At 46.0% G+C, this 12,245-nt stretch overlaps 1 protein-coding gene across 1 annotated transcript in view; it reads left to right on the top strand.

Moving 5' to 3' along the window:
• The window catches only part of RNF123 (ring finger protein 123), a 122,117-nt gene extending 110,057 nt beyond the window's left edge, over positions 1-12,060 (top strand). Inside the window, exons 37-39 of the mRNA XM_066613710.1 lie at positions 5,764-5,858; positions 10,145-10,230; positions 10,703-12,060. Of these exons, the coding sequence (XP_066469807.1) occupies positions 5,764-5,858; positions 10,145-10,230; positions 10,703-10,802 (281 nt within the window). The 3' untranslated portion in view covers positions 10,803-12,060. The remainder of the gene's footprint in view (positions 1-5,763; positions 5,859-10,144; positions 10,231-10,702) is intronic.
• The last annotated feature ends 185 nt before the right edge of the window (positions 12,061-12,245 follow it).

Here is a 12,245-nt window from a genome sequence, read left to right as displayed (position 1 = left end):
ATGAGGATGGGGAGGTTAGAGAACAACAAGGCAAAGGCAGAGTAGGAGAAGAAATTGGGAATGGTAGCATGATGGGATGTGATAGACCGTTTGGCACAGTGAGAGGATGCGGGGACAAAGGAGCTAATAAGCAGCCCATCCTGGGGCATTCCATGTACAAATGCTTTTATGCGGATGCCTGAAGTCTCCGAGCAAAGATGGGAGAACTGGAATGTCTGGTGACAAGGGAAAACATTGACATAGTGGGCATAACGGAAACTTGGTGGAATGCGGAGAATCAGTGGGGTACCGCAATCCTGGGCTCTAAAATCCACAGGAGGGAGAGGGAGGGGTGTGTTGGAGGTGGGGTGGCCATTTATGTTAAGGAAGGGATAGAATCCAGCAAAGTAGAGATTAAAGGTGGGTCTGACTCCATAGAATCTCTACGGATTAAATTACCAGGCCTGAGGAGTGATGTAATACTGGGGGCGTACTATCGTCCCCCAGACCAGAAACCGGAGGGGGACTTTGAAATGAGGAAACAGATCAGGGAGGTGACAAGGAGGGACAGGGTTGTAATCATGGGGGACTTCAATTATTCTCATATTGACTGGGTCAATTTGTGTTCTGGTCATGAAAAGGAGACTGGATTCCTTGACATGCTAAATGACTGTGCCTTAGGGCAGCTAGTCATGGAGCCCACCAGAGGACAGGTGACTCTGGATTTAATATTGTGCGGTGCTCAGGACCTGGTTAGAGTTATCAATGTTACGGAGCCATTGCAGAACAGTGATCATGCTGTGATCCGTTTTGACATGCACGTCAGGGGAAGAATACCAGGCAAATCTCTCACAAAAACCCTTGACTTCCGACGAGCGGACTTCCCTCAAATGAGGAGGCTGGTTAGAAGGAGGTTGAAAGGGAAGGTAAAAAGTGCCCAGTCTCTACAGAGAGCATGGAGGTTGCTCAAATCAACAGTAATAGAGGCCCAGCGGAAGTGTATACCACAAAGGAAGAAGGGCACGACTAAGTCCAGGAGGGTGTCCGCATGGCTAACCAGCCAAGTTAGAGAGGCCATAAAGGGCAAGGAAGCTTCTTTCCGTAAATGGAAGTCTTGCCCTAATGAGGAGAATAAAAAGGAACATAAACTGTGGCAAAAGAAATGTAAGAAGGTGATACGGGAGGCCAAGAGAGACTAAGTCAGGTGCAAGGGAGGGCACCAGGATGCAGGTCTCTTATTATTATTATTATTATTATTAACAGTATTTATATACTGCTTTTCAACTAAAAGTTCACAAAGCGGTTTACAGAGAAAAATCAAATAACTAAATGGCTCCCTGTCCCAAAAGGGCTCACAATCTAAAAAGATGCAAAAAGAACACCAGCAGACAGCCACTAGAACAGACAGTGCTGGGGTGAGGTGGCCAGTTACTCTCCCCCTGCTAAAAAAAGGAGCACCCACTTGAAAAAGTGCCTCTTACCCAATTAGCAGGGGTTACTCTTGTTATCTGGTGTGCTCCCTGGGGCATTTGGTGGGCTGCTGTGAGATACAGGAAGCTGGACTAGATGGGCCTATGGCCTGATTCAGTGGGGCTGTTCTTATGTTCATCTTTGATGACAGTAGGTTGAGTCTCTCCTTAGGGGAATAGCTTTGGGAAGGGCCTATGTGGGTAGCACAGTCTCTAGGCTATTTTGTTGCCTTATGGGCTCCCCCCACATCAAAGTTTGGATGGGGCTGTGGGTGCTGTTGGAGTCATTTCATGACTTAGCTCAGGTGCAAGAGGCTCTGCTCCTCTGTCTCCTATGATGCTCAGAAGATCACTGGCTCCAGTCCCTTCCTGGGTCAGACCTTGTTGAGGGTGTTGGTCCTCCTTCACGTCTCTCCTTTCTGCCTGATCTAGCTCCCTTTTGTTCTCAACATCCGAACCTCTTGTTGGCTGCTCTTGCCTGATTCTGCCCACTTCTTCTGTCTGGGTCTGCATCTGGTCCTTGTCCTCCTCACTCTTCCACGGTCAGTCTGCCTTCTCATTTTCCCTTCCTGCCCTCTTACCTCCTGTTTCATTCCCCTCACACCTCCTGTCATTCCTCATTCACCCTCTTCTCTTCCTCATCTCTATCCCTCCATCTCCATCTCCATCCTTCTGCCCTGTTTTTAAAAGACTGCCTTCGGCCACACCCGCCACTCCAAGTGACCATAGTCAGTTGTAATCAGCCTTGTCTGGGGGCAGACACTGCCCAATGACATCACCAGCCAACACACATTGCCTCACAGCTTTGGCGGCATCTTTGTGTTGCCAGACTTGTGCTCCATAGGTTGTGTGCCACCACACTTGGTTGCACATCTCATTCTGACATCTTTGGGCAGGGCACCAACAAAGAAAAATGAATCCTATAGATCAGAAGAGATGCTAAAATATAACATATGATAAACTGGACTTTTCCACCTTATCCAACCACCCAAATCAGCCTAAATGGAAAAATCTTACAGCTTTTATTTTATGTTGGTATTTTCCCTGTGTACTGAGCCTCTTCTTGCACCACCGCCTGGGGAGATGGGATGTTCCAACCCCCTTGCTAGCTACATCTGCCTTGAAAATGTGACATTTGGGTTGAAAAACCTCAGAAGATAATACAAAGGCAAGAATGTGCCAAGAAGACCAGCCGGCGGAAGGGGGGGGGGTTCCAGGCCAGCTGGCTGTGTTATGAAAAGTATCCTTTGTTTCACTGTGGTCCCAGCTTGGCAAAGCTAGATTTCCAAAACATCCCATTAAATCATTTAACTAAAACCACCCTGAAAGCTTCCCATTACCTGCTGCACATTTGTTGAAGGGAGGGCAACAAAACAGCACTTCATGGGAGAGAGAGAGAGCTATATAAGTGTATTTGTCCATCTCTAAATAGAAACACTGTCTGTGTGTGTGTGTGTGTGTGTGTGTGTGTGAGAGAGAGAGAGAGAGAGAGAGAGAGAGAGAGATACTTGCCCTTGGCTTTGCAGTGCCCTTGAAGTTGTTAGAGACGAAGGAAGCAATTGGAGCTTTGAAATGGAGGAAACTCACAGAACATTCAGGCTTTATTTTCATGTCCTCTAGAAATTGTTAAATCCCTAGAGGTTTTGAGGTGATGACAAAGAAGGCATTATGAAATTGGAAATTGGAAGCTACTGAAGTGATTGAGAACTATGGAAGGCTCCCTGCAGCAGGCAACAAAGCTTAGTCTTTTCCCCTTAACCTCAATTGGATTGTGATTATCCTGTCAATATCTTTAGGACCAGCCTGCATGTTACTGTAAGAACATGTGGTGCAACTGTGTGCTTGATGAATGGGGCTACTCAACACTGCACCAGCTATTGAGCAGGCACAGGGTAACAGAGTTCCATGTTGAGCCAAGAGGCTTGATGCAGGGCTCCAGATTTGGTGGAGCTCAGCTCTGCTGGTCCCACCCCCTCCCTTCCCCACCACACCTCCTCCCGCCCTCCTCCATCTTCCCCCGCCCCCGGAACATCTCCTCCCTGCCTCCCCACGTGCCCCAACTCACCTCTCCACTGCAGTCCAGGCTATCACCAGGCGGTGAAACACCAGCCTCCAACCGGTGTGGTTCCAGTGCCTGCTCATGCTGGGCCAGTTCCAGTGCTCGACCAGCACTAATCCTTGCAAAGGGCTTTATGGCACGTTTGCGACAGTGCGTGTTGGTGGTAAGCTGGTGAACCGAGTTCAGGATTGGGCTCTTATAAATCTTATGTAATATGCACTTTACTTGACAAAGGAAAAACAAGCAGACAGCTACACAGCATGTGTTTAAAGTGCCACCCTGGATTACCATTAGCCTCTCCCTATATGAAAGACTGGTTAATGGCCCTAGTGTGTTAGAACTGGGGCCTTTCCTGGTTTTGTAGTCCAGTTGTGAATGCATAATGAACTTCCAGGGTGTTTACAGGTATATGATAGAGGCCACTTTGCCAATATAATAAACCACATCTTAGGTCAAATATGATCCCTTCTTCCTCCTTGTGATGACTGCCGTGTGAATCTTCACTGAGCCAAGGAAAGCTGCATCCCGGAATAACAGAAGGGGGTAGTCATTGTTCTGTTGTGGCCCAGCTAATTGCACACTCCTTGCTGACCACTTAAAAAAAATTAAAAGCTCTGCTCTGAAAGTCTGTTGACAACTTTCTGCTTAGAGAATGTGTGTACACTATATATGTGTGTTCCAAAAGATTTTTTATGTAGTGGCTTCCCAAGTGTTCAGGGACACTGGGAACTCTGAAGTTTCTGCTAATTAGAAAAGCTAAGCCCCAGGGAGTTGGCTGGATGGAACAGCCTGTTCCTGTGAAGGCTGTAGCACTCTGGTTGCTGCTGTATGAGAATCTGTAGAAGTCGATGTCTGCTGTCTTTTTTTTTTCTTCTGGAAGTCAGCATGAGTGGGGCTGTCCTGCCTGGCAGCTGCAGACTCCCTCTTTGTGCTGATAGTAGGAAAACGTGTGCTACAGAGAAGGTAGCAGGCTGCAGAGGACAGATTCTCCTCTGTTTTCTGTAATGCACCACAAGTTATCTCTAAAAAGGCACCCTTAAGTGTTTCCCAAAAAGGTCCTTACTGAAGCCTCCCTATTTTGTCCAGCATTGTCTGCAATTACACCTCTGACTTTACCCTTCCTAATGACTGTGTATAGCTTTTGTGTAGCTGTATATAGCCTTGACCTGGCTTGAATGTCCTTTGCAGCAAAGTGCTGGTATTTCCACCCTGTTTCTGTGCTGTGGGTCAAAAGTGGCTGCTTTCTCTGCCATAAGAGAGTGCCCTTTCTCTCTCAATCCCCTGACCCTAACAATGTACCTTTGGGTATCTGCTAGTAGCATCATTGTCATGATCATGAGCTGGTCTAGCAGCTGGGATGCTCTGTCCTATGCACTTATTTTCTGGCACAGCACAGTGTTAGGCTTGGTTTGTAGAGGTCATTTTCATAGATTCTGTCATGAATATTTCATAGACGTTGTCAAACAGACTGCCTGAACCATCTTCTCTACTGGACCCAGTAAGAATAAACTGTTCTCTTCTTGACTAGTTCTTTGGTGCATAAAATCCAAATCTAAACAAACTGAAAAGGCTTTCCTATTTGAAAAAAAGTACACATTGTTACAGTGTAGTCCACCAGGTGTGCAAGTGGGGGAGGAAAGAGTTCATGAAATAACTGCAATGCTAGACATGCTTCAGATGGTTGTTTTGCAGGCTTTCTTGTTGTGGTGGAAGGCCTCCGGACACAGTAATGTTATTACCCTGCCACAGAACATTATTCTAGCAAGGTGGCTTGTTCTGCTCCTTAGTTGCTCAGGTGGAAGACCTTGACATTCCCTCATGATACCAGTGAGCTTTCACCCCTTGGACAAATAGACCAAATGCCCATTACTTTAGATATCTTCCTTAACATCCATTTTATGATCATCATTTATGCAAGCTGTTCTCTTCTGGCGTGAGAAAACTACACTTCCCAGCATCTACCCAGCAGTTCTGAGTAGCACTTTGGTGATGTTTAGTGAACTCAGGCTGTCTTCCTCTCTTTGTGCCTCACTGGGTTAACGGATCGCTCTTAGAGGCCATGCTGGACTGTGCCATCATGTGGCCAATCACCTGAACTGCAGCTTAAATTTAATCTCTCCCAACCAAATACAGAGCAAAGAGGCCACTGAGAACAGAAATATGTGGCAGCCCCCCACCTCCTGCACACTTCATTGTAATGTTAGGGCCTCTATCCATCCCACCTCTCCCTTCATCATTACTCGTGTTTCTTTGCAGACACTGATTACATTAGCCAGGAAGAACTAGCCAAGGTGGAGCAAATGCTGGGTCATCTGAGTGAAGAGTCCAAGCAGGCTGCAGCCTCCACTCTGGTATGTACCCACTGATCTGACAATATGAGCTAGAGCTAGATCATGACACCCTGCCACACAGCAGCATGAGAGCTTACAATATGGTATCTTGCATTCCCAGGGCTGTTGCAATTGCAAGCTATGTTACTGATCTCACTTGCCAGTATTGTGTGTCCTGAATAGCTGGTCGAGTGCTGGCATCTGAGCTCATGTTATGCTTTGTCCAGGCTCCTTGGCAAAGGTTGAGGTTGGGGCCCCAGGCACTGTAATTGATTTTGACCCTTCTGGAGGAGAGTGAAATTCTCCTAAATAACACTCCAGAAACAGGATTTGAGGTTCAGGTGGGCAGGCCCTAGAACTCACCCATATTTGCATAGGTTTTATCTTGTGGTCAGCATTAAAAGTTAGAGCTAATGCAGATGTTACACTTGCCACAGATATATGAAAAATATGTGGAAAGTGAGGCAGGCTTGCCTTTATTTTTATTTTTTTTAGTTAAAACATTGCAACCACAGAGCTGTGTAGCTGCTGGAGTTGCTACTGAAGCTTCTGATAAAGCCCCTGGTTACTTTGGGAATTTAAGCAAACAGGAAGGCAGAACAAGATATGAGCAAAAACAAAAAGGGAGGAGAGGACCCTTAGTTCCCTTAGGGATTGGGCTATGAAGAAGACAAAAAAATAAAGAAACAGGTGGAGAGAAAGAGATAAGAATGGGTGAAATGGAGAGAACCAAAAGGAAGGGGAAGAAAAATGAGAAGTAAATGAAAAGCAATGCAAGGGTTAAAAATAAGAAAGCAAGTTTAGTGAAAGAGAATAGCATCAAAAGAAGCCAGCAGAGGGCCAACAGAAGGTGGAGAAAGCCAGAATGAAAAAAGCAAATGCAGGAGAGGGAGACACACAGCACAAAATAACAACTTGGAGGTGGGAAAGCAAGGAAGGAAAGGGAAAGAGGTTTCCACTTGATCTCAATACCAGAGTGAAAAAATGCAAATACCCTATGACAGGGCTCTGTTTCTCTCCCTCTGTGTTGTGCAAACACTCAGTGAGCTGTCAGATGTCCCAATGGAACCGCATTCCACTGCTTTCAGTGACATAGGGCTTGCTTTTTGCCATCTATTCCATATCTCCATCATCACTTCGTTCCAGTCTTTGCCAAACAGTTCCATATTCTTTGAATACCTGAACCTTAAAAACACAATAAACTGAGCAAAATATAAGCTGTTTGAGGAATTTGCATAATTCAAGTCACAAAATAGGGTTTCTTTGCAGAATTTTGTGGTTTGGAGATATGGATTTTGCAATCTTCATTATAGTATCAAGAAACAGAAAGTACACCCAGATTACAGGGGTTTAAGAGCATCACATAACTTGCTCAGAGAGATTTTCGCTGCTGAAGCACCCCTGTAAATGTAGCTATGTCTGGGTGACCTTCAAAGAGAAGCAGTGATCCAGTGAGGAACCTGATCGCTGGCAGGGCTGAATCTGCATTATTAATGTGGCTGCTCACCTTCCAGCTACAGCTTGGAACTGCATGAAGGCTTTTGCAGAAGGGAGGTGGGGGATGGATCTGAAGACCATCTCTGGGATCCAGGGGTTCCACAGGGGCTTATGGTCAGTCTAAGGCAGTCCAGGGCAGGAGGTGAACCTTTGCAAGGAGCATCAAGCCACACTGGACACAGTGCATTCTTGGTGTGAGGGGTTAATGTGAGATGGGGGCTCTGCTGTATCCATAAAGGCCCCTGAGCTTTGACTCCTATAAGCTCATCCAAAATCAAACTGCTTATGTAATAATAATAATAATAATAATGTACAAACAGCAGAAAGATTGCAGTCTTCTCTACAGGCAGAGCTCATTTCTTCCTCAAAGGGGAGATTCGTAAGACATGAGGTTTTGCTTTGCATTTTAACTAATTCATTTTTGAATTAGTGGCACTGGCAGTGGGGTAATCTGCTCACTGGGATTGCCTCTCCTCTTGACCATGCTCAGAATCCTCCCTTCAGTTATGATATAATTGAATTATGAGATCATCAAAGCTGGGCTCCTCTATGCCAACATCAGCCCTGTCTCAGCTATAGGCAGCAAGGTTATTGAGGAACTTCCAGTAAAAGAAGGTCCATTAAAAGAAAGAGAATTGTAACATTTTTTCCTTCTCCCTCCCAATTACAGAGCAGAGTTGGCAAGGAAATAATATGGGCCTCAGCTTACAAGTCAGACTTTTCTCTTCTCCATGGCAGTGAGAAATAGACCTATTGCTTAACATTCCGGGGGGGGGGGGTGTCAAGCTACTGTGTCTCTGGATGTCTGGGCCTCCTTCAAGCAGCCTTGCTGCATGCAAGCCCACTCTCTCCTTTCACAAAAGGGACAACTCTTCAGCCTCAAGCTCTGGGTTGGTTTATTCAAAGCAAAGATAGTCCCTGAACAGAAGTTGGTACAGGAGACACACTCCCACCCTCATCTCACTGTTGCTTAAGCCATTTCTGCCAAACGTTGCATATATGCAACAGGGATACACCGATGGGCTGGGCAGAAATGGGTTAAGGTGCAAAAGGAGGTGTAATAGCAGGGTCTGGATAAGAAACAACCTAAAGCAGTGGTTCTCAAACTTTTAGTACTGGGACTCACTTTTTAGAATGAGAATCTGTCAGGACCCACCAGAAGTGATGTCATGACCAGAAGTGACATCATCAAGCAAGAAAATTTTTAACAATCCTAGGCTGCATTCCTACCCACACTTACCCAGGCGTAAGTCCCATTTACTGTCATTGTTAAAAGCATATACATAGTAGTCTGTTCAAAGTACAGAGCTGTAACATTTCCCCAGATGCAATCACATACCATGGTAGCATCAAGTCTAATATATTAAAAATAAAATATGAAATGAATGGGGACCCACCTGAAATTGGTTTGTGACCTACTTAGTGAGTCCTGACCCACACTTTAAGAAATATTGACCTAAAGGGTAGTGTCAGACCTAAAGGGTAGTGTCATTTCTAGATGTGGGAGCCCCTTGTCCCAGCTGATACCATAATTGAAAGGGGAACCCTGTCTGTGAACCTTCCTCTCCTACCCCATTACACACATTGGCAAACTGCTGAATGAGTTGATTTAGCAGCTTTGAATAGCAGATGATTCTGAACTTTAGCAACATGCTTACTACTACACCATCAGTGTGTGCATGTTACTTTGCATAGAGTAAAAAAACTGCTCCTTGCCCAAAGGAGTCTACAGTGTAAATACTGATGCAAGGGAGATGACAGAGGTGGCAAGGAGAATGGAAACAAGAATAAACAGGGGAAGCATATACAATAGTTTTAATTACACATATGTAGCTTGGTCACAGTGGGGTAGAGGACTAAGATGGTGTGCCAAAGCCTTCATAGAAAAGGCTTTGAAGGAAATGCACAAGAAAGCATCCTGCAGGTGATTCAGAAGATTCAAGAGGCAGTAAGGGAGAAAGGATGAAGTTATTTGAGGGAGTAGGAGATCTTCAGATGATCAGGGAAGATCATTTAGGGCTTTGAAGATAAAAACAAAGAGCTTGGGCTGATCTGGGGGCAGACAAGAAACCAGGGAAGAGATTGAAGGAGGGGTGAGACATGATCCCTACAACCAGTGGGATGAATGACCTTATCAGCAATGTTGGTAAGGGACTAAGATGAGCTAATGGAAGACCAACAAAGAGGAGGTTGCAATAGTCAAAGTGAGAGGCAACAGGGCATGACCTAGAGCAGCATTTCTCAATGTTTGTCCTCTGCAATACCACTTCACATGGTCCATCTATTCGAAGTACCACCTGAAGTATATGGCAATGATAAGTTACTTCTGGGATGGGAGGCCAAATGTGACGCAACAAACACCAGTAAGAGGCGCAGGGTGGACGGGACTTTTCAAAGTGTGGAAAAGCATGCTTTGGACCTCTGCCCACCAAGCCAAGCCTCCTACCACTGTTTGTGGCATCATGTTCCTGGTCTTGCTGCCAGGTGGCAGTGGTCCAGGGGTTCTTTGAGTACCACCAGACACCACCTCAAGTATCACTGGTGATCACCACTGGTGATCACCGTACCACTTGTTGAGAAACACTAACCTAGAGTTTTTGCTCAGGGGGCAAGGAGGAAGGACCAGATTATTAAGTGAGCTTTAACATGGAGGAAACAAACCCACCAGAGCAGAACTTTTTGCTGCTGCCTGCATGGGGCTATTGCTCTTTCCCAACAGCTCTTTCTTAATTGTGGGGTGTGTTGCTCTTGGCCTGGGTGTAGGCTGGATTCTGGCAGCTGCTAACAAGCTGAGTTTTTCTTTCCTGTAGCCCACTAGTGAAGAGGACCTCTGCCCTATCTGCTATGCGCACCCGATCTCTGCTGTATTCAAGCCATGCTCCCACAAGTCTTGCAAGTGAGTAACCTCCTGGGGGAATTGACTTTTTCCATCTTTTGGTTGTCAGCTGGATTGCAGAACTGCTGGAACTGCTGCAATTTTTAAAGCAAGCTTTTAAGCCTTTCAGGCTGTGATATATACTTGTCAGAGTGTGGGCAGTTCCTGGTAAGATCTTATAAGCCAGATGGGAAGAACGGCGCTTCAGTGCTCTCCAAATGTCTGTGACCATGACAATGACTAGCAGAAGCAAAATAAGCAAATATACAGACTTTTGTATATTGTATAAAGATTGCACGATTGAGATTTCTTATTTAAAAGCAGAGTAGGCAAAATCCTGCATGCTTCAACCTTTTAAGAAGCACTGATTCTCATTGGTAGATGATTGAAGGACTTCAGGAGTTTAGCAACTGGAGATAGGGGTGGTACCGGGCCAGGGTTTGCTCTATAGCTGTGAACAGATGCATAACGGCTGCTCCTCTTGTTTTTCTAGAGCCTGCATCAACCAGCACCTGATGAACAACAAGGACTGCTTCTTCTGCAAAGCCACCATTACGGGTGTGGACGACTACATTAAGCCAGCCACCTCCTAGTGCCTGGACCCTGCAGGGCAGGGCCACATGCCTGGGCAGCTTCTCCACACTGTAGACTCTCCCTGCTCTGAGAGCATCTCTGTCAAAGGCGGCTGCTGTTCAGCACAACTGAACTCAGTTTTATTTATAACACCCCTTGCAGGCTAGGCACTGCTGTATGCATCACCTAGGCCACATCATCCCCCTTGATCCCCCAGAATTTAGGTGCAGCTTGTTGCTGTCATTGACTTCAAAGCAACAGGCATTGGGCTTTCCTCCTGGGGTGTGTACAAGGAGTCTAGACATGCTCAGGTTTTCTGCCTGTGTCTGAATCTGTAGCTCCTTTCCTGCATCTGCCCCAAGCCTGTCTCTTGCTGTAGCTGGAACAAGTCTTTGGTGTGGTACTCTCCTTGATGGGGCAAACGCTGTTTCCGCAGCCAGTTTCTTTCCTGCAAGTTCAGCTGCCCACCAGCCAAGTATGTTCTTGCTGCTGCTCCTGCAGTTCTTTGCCAGTGTATTTGTAGCTCAGAGTTGGTTCAGATATTTAGGTGGGCATACAGTGCAGTGTCCACGCAACTATACCACCTGCTGTGGTAGCTTTGCTGATGGAGAGAGACTGACATGGGGATGCTCCTAAACAAGTGATTCCCCATGTGCATTCAGAGACTGTGCAGGTGAGTGAAGGACTGTGTCGTGTGCCTGCCTAAAAATCTGACTCTGCTCTTTGTGCATCTGGTTTTCTGCTGAAGGCAAGGCAGCTGGATGAACATGACAGAACAGACACTAGGCCAGCCTTTTGTTCTACAGAGCTTACTGATGCAGCTAAGGGCACACCATGCTATAACTAACAAAGGTGCAGAGCTAAAGCCCACAACCACCAAAGAGGAATGAGGGTCTGACTAGAGTCCTAAGCTTCTCCAAGGGAAAAAAAATCAGATACTGTGGGGCCAAGGTTTGGTCACTGCATTATGTTGTGGTTTTGAGAAGTACCTTCTAGGTTGATTTTATGGGCCATTGAAATGGTGAACCTGTCTGAACTGCTACCTTCCACCAGCAGAGGGTGCCCTTGGCACCAGCCCTTCACTGTGTGACCAGGCTGCCTGTACTATCCCGGAACAGATGAGGATGTGTTTTTTTAATTCACTAACTGTGTGTGCTTTGTAACCTGAAGTGTTGGGGAGGGCAACAAGCTTTGTGCTTGGAGCAAGGAATTTAACTTATGTGCATTTATGATTGTCTCTCTCCCCACCCCACCCACCTGGAGGGGGTGTTATTTCCATGCAATGGAATATTATTAAATTATTATTCCTTTCAGCTGTGTATTCTTCTCCACAGTTACAGAATACAATGCTAGACCTAGTAACATGTAAGCACAGGTGGTTAGTAAGCCAGCTTCAGCAAGAGAGGAATAATTGCAAGGAAGGTGGCAACAACTGCAAAGACTGGTCTGTATTAAGGGCTTTT

This window comes from Tiliqua scincoides, chromosome 2 (genome assembly GCF_035046505.1).
Source record: "Tiliqua scincoides isolate rTilSci1 chromosome 2, rTilSci1.hap2, whole genome shotgun sequence".
Taxonomy (NCBI): domain Eukaryota; kingdom Metazoa; phylum Chordata; class Lepidosauria; order Squamata; family Scincidae; genus Tiliqua; species Tiliqua scincoides.
The sequence above is the reverse complement of the archived record's forward strand: the minus strand, read 5'-3'. Positions and strand labels throughout refer to the sequence as shown.